The following is a 17,993-nucleotide window of genomic DNA, read 5'->3' on the forward strand; positions in this document are numbered from 1 at the left end:
GTTGGGTACACACACACACACACACACACACACACACACACACACACACACACACACACACACAAAACATAGCATCACACTCGTGGTTCTCCCTAAAAGTACCACAAAATTGTTAACACACAGCTGTACAGGATATCTTTGTATAAAGCAAGAGTTCCTGTCTTGCTGAAACATGTATTTATTTTTCAATTCCTTGAGGATTATTATTTGAATCAAAAAACGATCCTTACGCCTATTATGCCACCTAGTGGTCATATAAAAAATGGCAAAACAGAACAAGACTTTTTTCAAGGAACTTTTATTGTGTCCACTGGCATTGGAATTTTATTTAAATCAATGTAAATTTTTACAGGGTCTTAATTTAAAAAGAAAAATACAGTCTGTGCCACTTTTTGTATGGAATTTGGTAAATTACTCTGGGAAGGTTCAATACAACTGTCTCTGATGGGCAATTTATGATATCCAGTGGGTACAGAAGGTAAAAATTTGAGTTAAGGGGTTGAAAGACACTGCGAGTTCGACAGCTCACAAGACATTACAAAATTACATTCAGCAAATATGCCACCATCTGCTTTACCATACGTTTCCATCTTGCCAATTGGAATTTAAAGTCGAAATGTAAGTTAAATTGTCAATTTAGACAGTAGAAATAATATATGGTTGGGAATCACAGCTGCAATGTTTAGCAAAAAATCAGGACCCAGTAAATCCAATCAGTTTAAGCATTTTTTTTTTTTTTCGTATTTCAACCAACATATTGCTGCAAGCCCAAACCTTTACCTCTAAAGCAGAGGAAAAAAAAGAATAACGGACATGTCTCCAAAAATATAAATGCATTCTGGTAAAAACATCTTAATCCTAATCTCAGAAGAAAAAAAAAATTTAATTTCAGGATAAAAGGGACTTAATCCTGTCACAGCTGTGACACTAAGTAAAGTAAGGCATAGGTAAAGAGACTTATGCTAAAAAGACAAATATCACAGAAGCAGAATATAAATTTAATTCTCTTTTAAGTCACTTAAAATAATCATTTTGCTCTCCTGTGAAAACTCAAACCTTCTCCATTTTGTATGAGGAAACGGGGGGGAAAAAAAAAAAAAAAAAAAAAAAATTCACATACATTTTTTTTTAATGCTGAGCTTAGGATAAGATATAAACGAGTTAATGTGCATAGAGGAGTACTGGAAATGTTTCATTCAAGCTTTTGATCAGTCCAAAAAAATAAAAAATAATACAAAAAAAAGAAATCAAATGCCAGGTCACTGCAACTATTCATCTCAAATGCTGTTACAACTTTTCCTAACCGCATTATCACTGATGCATAATTGCAGAACAAACTTCCTGACAACACTTCAGTGCTTTCCTACCGTTTTAAACTGATGTTGAAGGTTTGTAAATATAGTAGCAAATGGAAAGCAAAAGTAGACGTCACAACTGGCATTATGGTGTATATACTTCCCTATTATTTCACCTGTGTAAGCGCTAAAAGTCACACATTGTAAGTGACATAACTGCATCTTGAGACCAGCTCTGGAAAGGGGATTCTTTTTACCTATTTATCTAAATCATATTTAACCCTTTACTGGTCCAAAAGCTGTGCATGTTGTCATTACCTTTGACCAACAACTAGTTTTGGGTCACTTGTACTACAGCATCTGTTTTTTTTTCTTTTAGACTGTGACCACAAAGCTGATGGCAATGCTTCAAGTATCATCAGGAATTTACTCAGAAATCAAAAGACAGGGTGAAAATTATATTGCAGGCAAAGATCAATCTGACAATTGATCATGGTATCACTAGCGGAAAACAACCTGGTCATCAATATGTTTTCTAACTGATATTTTTGCATTAAATAAAAGATGATGGGGAAAATATTGGAGTAGAAATTTGGCAGGATTCCAACTGCGCTTCTTACTTAAACTGCATGGTTTAGGCATTTATAAAACTATTTACCCATGCTGAATCTAAAGCAAGTTATAGCACATTTGAAAAAGAAAACAATGGTTCCAGCGATGTAGCAATGCGAAAAAGTTGGAATGAAAATGGTTCTCTTTCAAATCTGAACCGAAACGCACGACCCTCGTCAAATGCTACTAGACCTTGTTAAGGAAATAAAATAAAACAAAACTAACAAACAAAAAAAAAAACACATACTTGAAAAAATTGACTATTGAAAATGATGAAACAACAAGGAGGTAACAGAAGGTGCACTGATGAAATGCCTGGATATCAGACACAGTGAACATTTTGGGTCGTTTATCTTACTGTAAAAACGGCACTAAATAACCATGAAGAAATCTCTTGGTGGCTGTTTGCAAGTGAAACATTACATTAATTGTTACATTTGGGCACTTAAATACAGACATTTCCCTTGCTGGGTGGCCAAAGACTGTACAGCTGTTGGTAGCCCTGAAACCTAATCAAACAATTAATAATCATTTGTTAACTTTTAGGGCTCCAGCAGCCCACTGGGCCAACAGGAGTTGACTATCCCATGATTATTTATCGACCAACAGCTAGAGAGAGCTAAAGGAGAGGGCTCACAACATTGGTTTCTACAAGCCAAGCCACTGGCACATGGACGCCAGATTATTATTCGCTCATCACGTTGGTTCCTCTTCTTTAGATGTCCATCTCGAACTGAGCATCTTCACCTGAAACATAAAGCAAAGTCTCATACGGGTGCCGCAACCACAACATTTACAATTAACCAACGTCGTAGTGAATTTATATCATTATAGGATTGGGGTTTAAATGAGTGAAAAAGACAAACCTGTTCCCGGTTTGCCATCGTGGTTATTGATGTTATTGGCTTCATTCTTCTTCTTCTTCTTCTCATTCAGAATGTTTTGGCTCGTCACTCCGGGGATGACGGGCAGGTGTGCTGGTGGAGTTTGGGCTATAGGGGAATTACGCCGGTCTAACAGGAACTTACGGTCATAGATGATCCGGGTGCCTGGAGTGGACAACGTGCAAGTTAGCAATGAAAACAAGAGCATGCTGGATTTTCCCATTATCTAAATAAACACAAGGGTCATGTTATATGATAAAATGCATTCATTTCAAAGCAAATGCACCTTACTGGAATGTACAATTTACAGAACTGGAGCATGGATTATTTTTTACTGCAGTTCATCAGTAACATCATTTTATATATATATATATATATATATATATATATATATATATATATATATAAGGTTTATTAATCCGGCCTGTCGAACGTGACCAAATTCTATTAAAATAGGTACGGGTAAACATTGTTCAATTGACCTTTCCCCTGTAATGCCCACGTTTCCCCTAAAGATGTCGCACTTCAGCTCAATTGACGTTGTTCACGTGCAATACTCCGTGCAATATTCCGACAAACACCTCGGATCTATCCTGAGAATTGCCACAACAAAACTTACTCCAGACTTTGATGAACTGGCAAAATAAGGAGTTTAACAACACTGTTCCCACTGAAACTGAACTTGAGTTTTTCTGCTGTGTTTATTGATGCACTGGCAAAAAAAGATCAACAAATTGTTGCTCTTTTGGCACTTGATGAAACTGAATTTGCCAAATCTCTAATGTTATATATGCATGCATATATTTTTTTTATTTATATATATATATAATGTATGTATTTGTATGAACCGGCCCCTCTGTCAAATTTTAGAACCCATTGTGGCCCGTGAGTCAAAAAGTTTGCCCATCCCTGGGCTAAAGGTTACATTACTGTGAACGTTGAACACAAAATCCCTGTTTTGATTGGAGAAAACTCGATCACTACGCTGCATATTAACCAATCACGCCACTTTAAACAATGAAATGGGAGGGGCAAGTCGTCTGGCAGCATCCAGAATAGCACACGATTGGCCACCGAGAGCGCTGTACAAGAGAGCAGAAGTCATTCTTTGACACCCTGAATAGTGCGCCTACAGAGGAAGTAAACCGCCGTTTGAGCCTCAGCCCCTGTTTTTGTTTTGACCACGCTATAGGGCTTTCTAGCGAAGCAAGTAGGCCACAGGCGAATGTCGAGCACAGTAACAGCCGTCTATGTGTGAATTTTGGTTGAAGCTGCAAAAAGCACGGTTTAAAGATGATATTACCGCCCGGGGTAGTTGAGAATAAAGTGCCTCCAGGAGTGGTGCAATAATCGTGAGGTAGCTGCGTTGAGTCGTCGATCAGCACCGTCCTGGTCGGAATGGCCCTGCTCTCGCTATGCTGACGACTGGACGACATTGCATTCGATTTAGATTTGGGTAGCTGAGCGGTGTCGAGCTGAAGTTGTAACGCCGACGGAAGGTGAAACCCCGGGCCCTTTCCCCCTTTCTTTTGTCTTTTTTTTAAGGCGCTTTTTTTGTCGTTTGCCTCGTCCTCCCAGCCGTCAGCTCCGTCCGTCCCTCCTTCCGCCAGGCAGGAAGCAGTGCGCCTCCGGAGGATATGAGCGCAAAACAAGAGCTGAACACGTGTTCATACCGGGCGCGTCTCAATCTAGATTCATGTAGGCATGTTAGTTTTTTTTTTTGTTGTTGTTTTTTACATATTGTACATACACATTCAAGGTAAAGGAAGTTTGAGGCAGTGGCACACGGACTAGAAGAAACTGTCTGCTGTTTTGAAAGAATAAACTATTTACTCTCATTATGAAATAAAACATTCTTAATTATATGCAACATGTACCCCTGGCCAACAGCGGATGGTCCGCTGTTGTGACCCCTAACAGGAGAAGCCAAAAGAAAGTATATACACACTTCAAGGTGAAGGTACAACATGCTTTTGGGCCACTCAACTAACATCTAATTAAAGACAGATCGAAGCAGTGGCACACAGACAAGAAGAAACCGTCTGCTGTTTTGAAAGAATACACAATTTACTATCATTATGAAATAAAACCTTCTGCAGCTCTCCCAATGTATTTAATTCTATGCAACATGTACCCCTGGCCAACAGCCCTTAATTAAGTTTAATTATTGGCCCTTCATAGGGAAATGGTTTGGGCGCCTCCGCATTAGAGGGATGAATCACTGCAACACTGCGACACATTCAGCACACTTACCTTTATCCGATCCGAAAACATTTCTAAGTTAATAGTCTCCTTAAACATGATACAGGGTACAAGTGCTCACCAAATTGATCAGTGAGCATGAAAATCATGTAAACTACATTATATCTATCACAGTCAGCAAACCTCTATACACTCAAAGAACTTTAGACAGTGCTTTCCACTGTCATCATCCAAACATCTGCTAAAACACATTATATTCAAGTCATGTCAAATATCCTCTTCATTATGGATCACTTGGATAATTCAATTTAGCTGGTGTTGGAACTGTGATGATCACAAATGTTGAGCTATTTTATGAGTTGCTCAGTAGCTCCTAGTTTTATAACCATAACGACTGTATAAGACTAGAAAGAACATTACTTAAAATCACACACTCCAGTGCTCATGTTAGTTCTCACTCTCCAGTGTTCTGTATTGTTGAAAGATTTATGATAACACTCTCAATGTCACCCTAATGAGGATAAGGTTTCCCTCTTAAGGTTTCTTCCTCATGACATCTAAGGGAGTTTTTCCTTGCCACAGTCGCCACGGCTGCTCATCAGGGATAAATACACATCATTCACCTTAACTGTTGATTTCTGTAAAGCTGCTTTGAGACAATGTCTGTTGTGAAAAGCGCTATAGAAATAAACTTGACTTGACTAGATGTAGTTTCCCAGATATCCCTTTTTTTTTTTTTTTTTTAAAAGACCTGACTTTATTAATGAAACTGTGGTTTATTCCTTACACTCACACCCAAAAAAGTAGTGGAAAGACTTCTCAGAAGAGTGGACGAAATCTTCCCAGCAAATGGGGATTCAATCTGGAACGAGATGTTCAAAAAGTGCATGTGGGTATGATTGTTAGGTGTCCACAAATTTGTGGTCATATAGTATGCATCTAAATAAAAATAAATAAAAAAATAAATAAAATAAAGTCTTTGTTTTGGTAAAAGTATTTATGTAGAATATATCATACAGAAACATTTATGTTCATTCTAACATCAGGAGTCATTTTGAGCTTGATCTAAAAAGAACCCGTATTTCCTGCTCTGCTCGAGCAAGTGAGGAAGGGATCTTGTGCTCTGAATTGTGACTCTTCCTCCTCCAACGCGAAGGCTTTTTGTTGAACTTTCAGAGTACCACGTCATTGAGTCGCATTCTCACCTCACGCGTACCGGTGGCAGCCATGAGCTTCTCCATCGAAGAACGAGGAAATCCCAACACTCTGAGCTACAGGGTGTTTTACAGTGAGTGACAAAAATATATTTTTTAATCATCTAAAAGAAACCCTGTAATGAACGATACAGCTATAATCTAGAGAGGATGAGCCACGTGTTCCATAGACTACAGTTGCATCATTCACCAGTTTAGGATGAGTTACTGTACAGATCTGCACACTTCGAGCAATGCAAAGTCAAGTTCACGTGTTAAACACGCTGTAGCTGTGGACGCTGTAGTCAGGACAGATAATAGGCAGGTTTCTCTCAGTTAACTGTCATAGTCCTGTTAGATCTGTTGTTTACACATATAGATGAGACAACAATAAAAAAAAAATCCCTGGTGTAAATTGAGTGTTCTGTTACTTAAATACCCCCAGGAGATAATAGAATCCGATTTTCTTTTCCGCGCCGAGAGAAACGTGGAATGATGTCCGTAGTGACGCCATGATTAGTTGCTATGGGAGTCGCCATGACTAACCTGCTATTCTTGAAATGATGGAATGGCGCTGTGATTTTGATGAAGCATCGTGCTTCCGAGTTCATTATTCGATTAAGTTTTGGGGAACGTTTAAAAGGTGTTAAAAACATCACCCTCCTGGGTGCTGATCCTTCACACTAATGTATGAACACAACCGGATTATTGTGCACGCGCCTGTTCACTTGGCTGCGCGTACACGTGTAGTGTCTTCTGGACCTGAGGCGCTGCCCAAGACTTCACTGCACCTTATTACTAACCTTATAGAAGATCATGTAGATGCGAATTTTATGTCATTTAAATGATCTATTTTCGGTTTTACAGCTGTCGTATAACGTGTGTAAACAAAAGTAAAACGACATGAGACGCAATAATTCAATAATTTCAAACGAATTTGAAAGTGAAAGTTCTGTCTGTCTGTCTGTCTGTCTGTCTGTCTGTCTTCTTTCCAGGTATTGTTTTATGTTGTATTGTGTTTTGCCTGAATTTTGGATTAATTTTATTTTTTAATGCTGTTCCTCCACTGTCTATCTATCTATCTATCTATCTATCTATCTATCTATCTATCTATCTATCTATCTATCTATCTATCTATCTATCTATCTATCTATCTATCAGTCAATCAATCAATCAATCAATCAATCATCCAGTTTAGTCAGAACCCCTTTTTGTTGATCCCTAATGTGACCTTGAACAACTAACCTGCATTACGCTACATACAGTTATTCATTTCATCAAAGCAATAAAACTGTGATTCACTTAGATTTCTCTTTGTGACCTTTGTGTTACTGTGTTTTTTTTTTTTTTTTTTTGTTTTTTTTTTTTTTTTTTTTCCTTTTCTTCCCTCTATTTTCTAAACAGAGGACCAGGATGGAAAATACATTTCGCCATTCCACGACATCCCTATGTACGCAGACGAAGCCCAGGTACTGTGTTCCTGTAACCTAGTTGTCAAAGTTACTTCACTCTTGGGTGTAATTATAGATTAGTTAAATTAGATTTAGTTTTTTTTTTCCTCCCCTAAGATCACTTGTGTAATCAGAGTTCATGTCTCAACTTTTACTGATTGTTGTAAGTAAAAAAAAAACAAAAAAAAAAAAAAAACATTTTAGCACAGTTGTTATAGTGTTTTCACTCGGTTTCTTATTTTTCTTCTACTATAGCAGTCATACTATTACTATTAAAATAATATTAATTAACTATTCTTCTTCTTCTTCTTCTTATATGAATTATATCAAATTTTGTTTCACAGAACATTTTCCATATGGTTGTGGAGGTACCCCGCTGGACAAATGCAAAAATGGAGGTATAACTAATAAATAAAATTTTGTAGCCAATCCATCAATGCAGTTTTCGTCAAGTTTTGTGATATTGCTCGTGTCCTATTCATTTACACTATATAATTATGTACAGTAGACTGTGTCTTACCTATAAATGATACGGTTCTAACAAGTGTTTTTATTCTCAGATTGCCACAAAGGACCCACTTAATCCAATAAAGCAGGATGTAAAAAAGGGGAATTTGCGTTATGTGGCCAGTGTTTTCCCACATAAAGGTTACATCTGGAACTATGGTGCAATTCCTCAGGTAAGGCAGAGAAAATGAACGTACTTTTCTGACCAATTAGATTGTGTATAATTGAAAAAAATTTTCACTTGTGATCAGTTATGCTGAAAATGCTCAGACACCCCAAGTTATTTAATGAACCAGACTTACTTTAGTTTAGTCCACCTCCAGACCCATAACCAAGACTAGGCAGTTCCACAGCGTTTGTGTCTGCACCATTGTCACCAAATTATTTTTTAAAAATAGCTATTTATGAGAATAAGTTATTCCCTGATGCTGTGACATTGTGTAAGGCCAAGGCTTTATTAACTCTCAAGAGCAGGTGCTATGACTATGACTTGCTTAATCTTTTTATTTATTTTCCTGACACTACAATACCTTGTACCTTGTACCTAGCTGCACACAAAATGCAGAACGAAGTGCGATAAAAACAATGAAGCAGCAATTAGCTCTTTTTTAAGCATAAAGTGAAAATATAAGACCAACTTTGTTAATGTATTGTAAAGCAGGGGACTCTTTCAGGATTTTTTTTCTCTTTGAGAATATATGTAGTGTTGTATACATTATATTTCCTAAATAAGGAATTGAAATGGCTGCTCTGTTCAAATATTAAAAAAAAAGTGTACTTGCTCTTTTACAGAAGCTTGACATTGCTTCAGCTTTCATTGAAATCAATCATAAAAACACTAACAGTGGTTCACATGGTTTTCATGGTGTCTCTGACTCCAGAAATTTTTTTTTCCTTCCTGACAGACCTGGGAAGACCCAGGCCACAAAGACTGTGATACTGGATGCTGTGGTGACAATGACCCAATTGATGTCTGTGAAATTGGAAGCAGGGTATGTATTAATTCATCTGTAAATTAGAATAATTTGTAGTTTAGTTTATACTTGTATATAACTGTGATATTTTTCAGGTATGCTCACGAGGAGAAGTTATCAAAGTGAAAGTCCTAGGTGTACTGGCTATGATTGATGAAGGCGAAACTGACTGGAAAGTTATTGCAATCAATGTTGATGATCCAGAAGCAAAAGACTTGAATGGTGAGTGATTTTATGAACTTTTTTATTTTTTTGTATGAATGACCTTTATTTTGCTATTTTTCCTTTACATGACAATATTGATAAAAAAAATGGTATCGTTCTCATTTGCTCTGCGATGTTCATTTCAGATATTGCTGATGTTCAGCGACTCAAGCCAGGCTACCTTGAAGCTACGGTGGATTGGTTTAGACGGTACAAAGTACCTGATGGGAAGCCTGAAAACCAGTTCGCTTTTAATGGGGAGTTTAAAAACAAGGTATTTTCATTATTCTTTTTCCACTGTTCAGGTCAATAGAAAAAAGGAAGAAGAGAATCTTTTTGTTCTTCTTTCGGCTTCTCTCATTAGGGGTCGCCACAGCGGACCATCCGTCTCCATACCCCCCTGTCCTCTACATCTGCCTCTTTTAACCCAACTACCTGTATGTCTAAAAAAGGAAGAAGAGAATAAATATGGAAAATTTAAGTGACTTACCCATTTAGAAGGGCAATCCACAGGAGTGGACCAATCACAGATATCATGTTCTGGTTGCTAAATAAAAAAAAATCTGTAACTCTTTTCTCTTGACATATTATTGAATTTTTAATCTGGTATGCATGTTTAAACTGTTTGCAATGTCTGATGTGAGTGACAGTAGAATAAATCCTACTAGGGTAGTTCATTAAGGGAGTCTTAATATCAGGGATACACAGATATTTTAAAACAAATAAATGTGTCACAAAACTGCTTTCTGTTATAAGCAACATCTTTTTTTGTCTAACCTTTTTGTTAAGCTTGCAAATACAGTGTGCTTGATTAGCTTACATTAAAACCTTTTTACTGTAGCTAATAAATGAATTTTCACCCTGAACCAATGTCATTAATATGCATATTTGGAAAGTTCAGAACAAGCGTTTAATGTTTTTTATTTTGTATTTATTATTTTTTTTTAAATACAGGACTTTGCCATTAAGACAATCAAAAGCACCCATGATTTTTGGAAGACACTTATTTCACAACAGACCAAAGCAGGAGGTCTGAGCTGGTAAGTTTATTTTCACATTGTCATTTCAGTGTAATGCTTAAAGAACCGTGTTGTTTTTCAGTCCACTAATTTGGTTTAGTGGGTGCATTAAGAGTGCTTATATTTCATATAATTGCACTGGATATTAGCATGGTTATAATTTGTAAACTCCCTAGGACAAGGCCTGTAGGTAATCCAAGCTGTAAATGAAATACTTTGTGAATGTATTTAATGTGAACACATCATGAAATCTATTTTAGACACACAAACCGTAACAGGTCTTTGAATAAAGCAATATAAGGATCTGTAACAGATAGTGATGTAGCCTAGAAATGTGAAAAGGAATGAACACCAGAATAATAGCAATATTGCCATATATTATTGTCTTTATTTTATGCAAAATTTGCTCTAGTAGATGTGATCTTTTTGCTTTGACTTGCTTTGCAGTAAAAACACTTGTGTGTCAGAGGCAGGAAGTCCATTCTTCTTCTCAGTGGAGGACGCCAAGGCAGTTGTTGATGGCGTAAGAACTTTTTCAACCCTCTTAAGTTTTGTTTGCTTATTAAATTGATATATTTATATATGATTTTAAATTTGTATATGATAATGGTTTAGAGACAGTGGCATTGAGTAAAAGACAGGAGGTGGAGCTGGAGGTAGCAGAGCTGAAGATGTTGAGGTTTTATTGGGAGTGACGAGAATGCTGTCCATTCTCGTCACTCCCAATAAAACCTGTCTATTCTCGTCACTCCCAATAAAACCTCAACATCTTTAGAAAAGAGTTTATTAGAGGGACAGTGCATGTAGGACGTTTTGAAGACAAGGTGAGGGAGGTGTGATTGAGATGGTTTGGACATGTGCAGAGGAGGGACATGGGTTATATCGGTAGAAGAATGTGGGGGTATGGAGACGGATGATCTGCTGTGGCGACCCCTAATGGGAAAAGACGAAAGAAGAAGTGTTTTGTGTACATCGTGGACGTTCAGTGTTTTCTGTTTCTTGGTTTTGTTTTTGTTTTTTTTTTTTTCTTCTTTTTCTTCTTTTTTCTTCCAGGTAATTATGTTTCTGTCTTGACCAGGGGGGTCCAAACTTTTCCTCAATGGAGAGGTGTGGTTTCAGGTTTTCATTTGTAGAAAGCAAAAGCTACACCTGATTCTACCTTTTAGGGCTCCTCCTACCCTTCTGTAAGCCTGGGCACCCCTGGTGTAGAAATTAATGCACTCTGGAATAATATGATGATAGATTTATAATATAAGATGAAGACGTGTATTTTCCGTGTAGCTGTCCTTGTATTTTGAACTCTGGTTACATGCTTAAAGCTGCAGTGTATAACCTTTTTGAGGTAGCAGTTTTAAGGAATGTCTGCTTTGCAGCAAAAAATGCATCCTGTGACTAATTCTGCATATTTAAAATGTATTCAGGAAATGTAAAATTCTAGTTTTGCTATGTAATATTAGCATATTAAAATTAAATTATATTTATTATTGTCAAACACGTGTCTTTAATGTCTTTACATATTGATTTTTTTTTTTTATTTCAGACTTGTCCCTGTGGCGAGGCAGGATGTATTCCAGACTCAGGTATGTGTGGCTCTTTTTCTTTCCCCAGTTGGTTGTTAAACACAAATATTATATTTTGTCCAGAGACTTTTTAAGTGACATTAAAATAATAGCATTGTATTTCCTTCCAATATACAATATTTAAGATATTGAAGCAAAGTAGGGCAAAGACAGTTTCTGTCCTGGGGCAAAGTCCTAGAAATTCTATTTTTAACTGAATAGCTTAGAAATGTCATGTTTTGTGATGAGCAAAATGTAATACTTCTGGAATAAAAACTAATGTGATTTTGTTCTTTTTCAGTTGACAAATGGTTTTATTATCAGAAGTGACGAGAAAACAGCCCAATCTTGATGGACCAGTCTGATTTCCTCCATTTAGAGTATGTGCACATAGACAAAATGAATAATTTAAAATTGATTGAAAAATTACCACCGGAGTAGCAGGGTTAGCACATCCTGAAATATATATATATATATATATATATATATATATATATATATATATATATATATATATATATATATATATAAAATGTGTGTGTGCATACAGTCTGTGATTGTTATGGAAAGTAGTAGTCTGGTCAAACTTGAAAGTTGCATCAATAAAGTATTTCTGCTTGTTCCTGCCACTGTGTCATCTGTGATTTTTGTTTATCAAATGTACTACATGAAAGAATTGATACTGTATTAATGATCAAAGGTTGGTGCTCACACCAGGGGTGTTGCAGGATCCAGTGAATGTGTCTGTGGTTGTAGAATACTGATCTACACCATTTTATTTTAATGGGGAGGTTGTAGCTTTGTGGTTAGGCATTGGACTCTAGATCAGAAGGTCACAAGTTCAATTCCCAGCACCACCTAACTGCCAATGCTGGGCCCTTGAGCAAGGACCTTAACCCTTAACTGCTCATTTGTACATTTTTCTCAGTATTGTTTATCCATCATTGCGTTAAAGGAAGAGCTGCTAGTCCAAGTTCCTCTTATACGTGCTTGGGTGGTATTTTCCAGCCCTTAGCTGCACCCCTGTTTCACACACAGCTGCTGTTCAACATTACTCTTTCTCACCACACACGCACGAGGGCGCTGCGCACACTCAGTAAGTGCATACCCCAGCACGGTCTGTTTGTTTACTTGACGCATTTATTTAGATATTAGCCAATGTAGATTACAAGCAATTTTGACATCTACTGCGATCAAGTCGTGGATACAACAAAGAGGAAGCTGAGGTGTGTTTCAGTGACTTGGAGCTGACGGAGTGACTACTCGAGGTGCGTTGATACTGAAACAGGACTCTGCTATACCATCGCACTTCATATTAGACTGGGTACACCCTCATACTGGCCTTATGCATTTACAACTATATTAATGTGACTGTTTATGAAGATGTTTTTTATAATCTTTATTAGAGGGATAAATAGGATTAGTGTTGCTGCTTGGCCTTTCTCGCTCTCTCTATATATAGGCTACTCAGGGCGACTTGTATGGGCTTCGTCGGCCACAATGTTTCCATCCCGTTGTAAAAGCTGGACTAAATGCCATGTTACAATTAATAAAACCTATGAGTTTATTATAGAATTATGGTTTATTAATAAGACGCTTTGTCGCGTTTATCACGTGTCCAAAACGCAAACAGAAAGTTCGGGAATCAGGCATCGTTTTCATGGTGTGTGTGTGTGTGTGTGTGTGTGTGTGTGTATATCTATCTGCCATTTCAGTGACGTTTGTGCGCGCGTGTGTGTATGTACAGTATATGTGCGCCCGCGTGGTCTTGCAGGTGTCTATATCTTTGTGGGGACCTGTAAGAGGCCTACCGTGTCCCTATAAGTACAAGTATATGCGACATTTTAGACCTTATGAGGACATTTTGCTGTTTTATTTTACACGAAACACGTTTACATAAAAAAAACCCATTTATTTCTTTTTGCAAAAGAAAGTGCAACTTTGTAAACACATTTATTAAAAAAAATTATTTATATATATATATATATATATATATATATATATATATATATATATATATATATATACACACACACACACATATATATATATATATATATATATATATGTATGTATGTATGTATGTGCGCGCGTGTGCCATTGGCTCATGGTGTCGGGTAACTATATGTAACGCTTTCGTAAAAATAGTAGGTTGCTAAATAGTGTTGCATCTGTAGGACAGGGTGTAAAAAATCCAGTGGAATTGTGCAAATCAGACACAATGCATTAGGAAATGCCATACTGTGTGTGTGTGTGTGTGTGTGTGTGTGTGTGTGTGGTGGTTGTGGTGGTTGGGGGTGGGGGGGGGCGGCTGGGGGTTGAGATAGTAATGATATGTTCTTAAGAAGCTATGCATGGGTGTATTCATGCCATTGCTCACATTCTAGCCTGCTTTTGTCCATCAAACTGCACCACAATGTAAACCTTAAAATGTTGTACTAGAAATGCAGGGATAGTAATTATTAATTATTAATAAGTTTCTGTTACTTCTTTGTCTTCAGAGGACAGCTACAGAATGTCTTTCATATTTGATTGGATCTACAGAGGATTCAGTAGTGTGTTAAAAATTTTAGGTAACGTATCAGAAATAAAACCATTTTGTCATAAGTACTGTTCATGTAATTTAACTATTAAGAGTATTAATAATACTTGATTGTTTTCACCCATTCTTTCTATAGGATTGTATAAAAAGTCCGGAAAGCTGGTTTTCCTCGGATTAGACAATGCAGGAAAAACAACATTATTGCACATGCTAAAGGATGATCGGCTCGGACTGCATGTGCCAACACTCCATCCAAGTCAGTAGTCATTGTTCATTTGGGCAGTATAGATACACTGCATGCAGAATGTGGGGAAAGGCTTGAAAGTGAGCATTCGAATTAAAACCTGATCATCTTGGTTTATGTCATGAATTTTGCTTTTGTTTTGGCGTTCTGTTAGCTTCAGAAGAGTTGACTATTGCTGGGATGACTTTCACTACATTTGACTTGGGTGGACATGCACAAGGTAACTATTGTGATTTATCAAACTATCTGATGATTTATATCATGATCAAACAGTATGATTTATAGTGTTAGTGTTCACATTACAGTTGCAGGCACATACAAAAAGAACTGTTTTACAGCTTTATAATGTTTTTGTTCTTCAACTGCAGCAAGAAGAGTTTGGAAGAATTACTTACCAGCTATAAATGGAATAGTCTATCTTGTGGATTGTGCTGACCATGAACGTCTAAATGAGGCCAAAGTTGAACTAGATGTAAGCTTTTATTATTATTATTTTTATTTATTTATTATTATTGTTGTTGTTTTCATTGTGGAAAATTAACAATAATAAAAAAAATCTATTTTATTTCCTATACAAAGACTACAAAGTTTCTATAGAAACTCCATCATTACTATTAAGAATTTTTGTTCTGTATTTTAGGCCCTGCTAACTGATGAGACCATATCCAATGTGCCAATCCTTATTTTGGGAAATAAAATTGATCGACCTGAGGCAATAAGTGAAGATGCATTGAGAGGAACATTTGGCCTACATGGACAAACTACTGGAAAGGTAGGAAATGAATTAGTAACAAACATATGCTTATTCATGGTCTTTAGGGTTAGTGTATGTATTTATTTATTTTTATATTTCTCAATGTGCTTTTTTAATTTATCTAAAAAATGTATTCGGCCTAAATTCTTTGAAGCTGGCTTTTACCACAATTATATACAGCATCTCACAAAAGTGAGTACACCCCACACATTTCAGCAACTATTTTAGTTTATACTCTCAAGGGACAATACTATAGAAATGAAACTTGGATATATTTTAGAGTAGTCAATAAGCAAGCTTTTATTGCAGTACATATTTTCTGTCCTTTAAAAATAACTCGACATACAGCCATTATTTTTAAAATAACTGGCAACAAAATTAAGTACACCCTAAGTGAACATGTCAAGACTATATCCAAAGTGTCAATATTTTGTTTGATCACCATTATTATTTAGCACTGCCTTAACCCTCCTGGGCATGGAATTCACCAGAGCTGCACAGGTTGTTGCTAGAATCCTCTTACATTTCTCCATAATGACATTACAGAGCTGCTGGATGTTAGACACATGACAATTCTCTACTGCCCCACAGGTGCACAATAGGGTTCAGGTCTTGAGATATACTGGGCCACTCCTTCACCTTTACCTTCAGATAACTTACCCTCATCTTGGCGGTGTGTTTGGGGTTGTTATTATTTTTGAAAACTGCCATTTCTGATAGGAGGGTAGTCCATGTACTTGGACAGGATGTCTTCAGCAAAACATTTGTGGACTTTCCTGTGAACCAGCTAAAGAAGAGGCTGATGCATCTGATTTTGAAGCCTACTTCTGCAACTTCTTTGATCAACCCTTCTATGGCCAGTTCCGAGTGGTACCATCTGTTTCAAGGTGTTACCAATCTTCTTACAGCTAAGGCCATCTTTGTGGAGAGCAACAATTGTAATGACCAAATCCTCAGAAAAATCTTGCCATGAGGTGCCATTAGGTGCCATGACCAGTGGTCAGTGTAAGATAATTGTACTGAAAGCACCAAATATTAACTTCTCTAATAAAAGATACACAAATCTCTATTGTCCTGTCAAACAGACAAAAACATGAACATGATTAATAGGACATGTGACTTTGCATGGGTAAACAACATGCAGCTGTTATTTCTTAGGGTGTACTCACTTTTGTTGCCAGCTATTTTGACACAAAAAAAAAGGAAAAAAATAAATAAAAGAACAGTAAATATGTATTGCTAAACATGCTGCACATTGACTACTTAAAAATATATCCAAGTTTAATTTCTATTGTATTGTTCCTTTGAAAGTATATCATAAAATGGTTGCTAAAATGTGAAGGGTGTACTTATTTTTGTGAGGTACAGTACTATATATTTTGCATTAGAGCTTGTACAATTCTGGAATACTTTAATCACAATATATCTCAGTACAGTCCAGAATTAGCTTTATATTTGCATAATTTATAAAAAAATATATATAATATAATTAAAAAAAATGTTTTTTTGCTAATAATTGATTGTTTATCTTTAGGGCAATGTGTCACTGAAGGAGCTGAACATGAGGCCACTGGAACTTTTCATGTGCAGCGTGTTAAAACGACAAGGATACGGGGATGGTTTCCGATGGCTTTCTCAATACATTGACTAATTGATTAAGACCCAACAGCCTCTGCAAATAAGCTTGACCCTATTTATTGAAGATTTCACTCAGGAGTAAACTATTTAAAATGTAATGAAAACTGACAGTTGTTCATGTAGTATTTTTTTAATGTGCCAAAAATAGAATATGCTCCTGAAATATATTTGTGTAGTCTCAAGACTGCATCATTTTTTATTTTAAATTCAATAAGGATAGCAAACTGTATGGTACATGTTGAGTCAGGGGGTATTTTAGGATAAATAGTATCATAATTAGGTTTTGTTGAGTCTATCCACATTACATACACTTTCGGTTACATACATTTTCAGTTAAATATGTATTGCACGTTTGATCAAATTGGAAAAGTGATTTTTGGCCATGATGTGGAAACTAACCAACAGGTATAAGACATGTGCAATAATTAGATGCATGTTGGTTGTATATTCGTTATTTTTATTTTTAAACAATATTACCACCAGTGTGCCTTTATGAGAGTAGTGTGGTCTACAACTGATTTGTTCTTTAATTTAAAGGCGAAGCTGTTGTAGATGCAATATATAGAATAATTAATTCAAAATTCATGAATTATTTCTGCACTTTTGAGCTGCAAATACATCTGACATGCGACGATGAGCAAGAGTAAATGCACAACAACACGCTTCTAGATAAAGCACGCTCGTACAATACAGTCACGTTGTCACTTCTCACATTTGTAAATAGAACTGCATCTTTTTTAAATGTGGCTTAGAAAACCTTTAATGGCACAATCTCCAAGGCTTATTTTGGCGCAGACAAAAATAAAAGTGAATATTCTTGTTATGTGTTGTTTGTATTTTGTTCTGTTTGGATTTGGGATAAACTGTATCAATGAATTAATAAATTATAGATTACTGTACTCTGCATCTATCTAT

General features: G+C 36.4%; 3 protein-coding genes across 5 annotated transcripts; 2 read left to right on the forward strand and 1 right to left on the reverse strand.

The window, feature by feature from the left end:
* Positions 1-166: 166 nt before the first annotated feature.
* On the reverse strand, positions 167-4,424 carry eif4ebp2 (eukaryotic translation initiation factor 4E binding protein 2). Its single transcript, XM_083539554.1, has 3 exons — positions 4,095-4,424; positions 2,774-2,956; positions 167-2,654 (listed from the first exon to the last, which is right to left on the reverse strand). The coding sequence occupies exons 1-3, from the start codon at positions 4,225-4,227 to the stop codon at positions 2,623-2,625; spliced, it is 348 nt and encodes a 115-aa protein (XP_083395680.1). The 5' UTR covers positions 4,228-4,424; the 3' UTR covers positions 167-2,622.
* A 1,690-nt stretch (positions 4,425-6,114) lies between these two features.
* ppa1b (inorganic pyrophosphatase 1b) lies at positions 6,115-12,533 on the forward strand. Its single transcript, XM_083539459.1, has 11 exons — positions 6,115-6,281; positions 7,591-7,655; positions 7,982-8,035; positions 8,198-8,317; positions 9,050-9,136; positions 9,214-9,340; positions 9,469-9,596; positions 10,277-10,362; positions 10,789-10,864; positions 11,882-11,921; positions 12,202-12,533. The coding sequence occupies exons 1-11, from the start codon at positions 6,221-6,223 to the stop codon at positions 12,228-12,230; spliced, it is 873 nt and encodes a 290-aa protein (XP_083395585.1). The 5' UTR covers positions 6,115-6,220; the 3' UTR covers positions 12,231-12,533.
* Positions 12,534-12,956: 423 nt separating this feature from the next.
* sar1ab (secretion associated, Ras related GTPase 1Ab) lies at positions 12,957-17,901 on the forward strand. Of its 3 annotated transcripts, none has more exons than XM_083540666.1 (7): positions 12,957-13,168; positions 14,402-14,473; positions 14,579-14,698; positions 14,841-14,906; positions 15,055-15,158; positions 15,327-15,458; positions 16,975-17,901. In XM_083540666.1, exons 2-7 carry the CDS (start codon positions 14,416-14,418, stop codon positions 17,089-17,091), a joined length of 597 nt encoding a protein of 198 aa, XP_083396792.1. In that variant the 5' UTR covers positions 12,957-13,168; positions 14,402-14,415; the 3' UTR covers positions 17,092-17,901. The 3 variants fall into 3 exon arrangements, with proteins under 3 accessions (XP_083396792.1, XP_083396794.1, XP_083396793.1); XM_083540668.1 differs by having other exon boundaries at positions 12,962-12,996; XM_083540667.1 differs by lacking the exon at positions 12,957-13,168 and adding an exon at positions 13,203-13,224.
* Positions 17,902-17,993: the final 92 nt, after the last annotated feature.

Source organism: Silurus aristotelis (genome assembly GCF_946808225.1).
Source record: "Silurus aristotelis genome assembly, chromosome: 4".
Classification (NCBI taxonomy): domain Eukaryota; kingdom Metazoa; phylum Chordata; class Actinopteri; order Siluriformes; family Siluridae; genus Silurus; species Silurus aristotelis.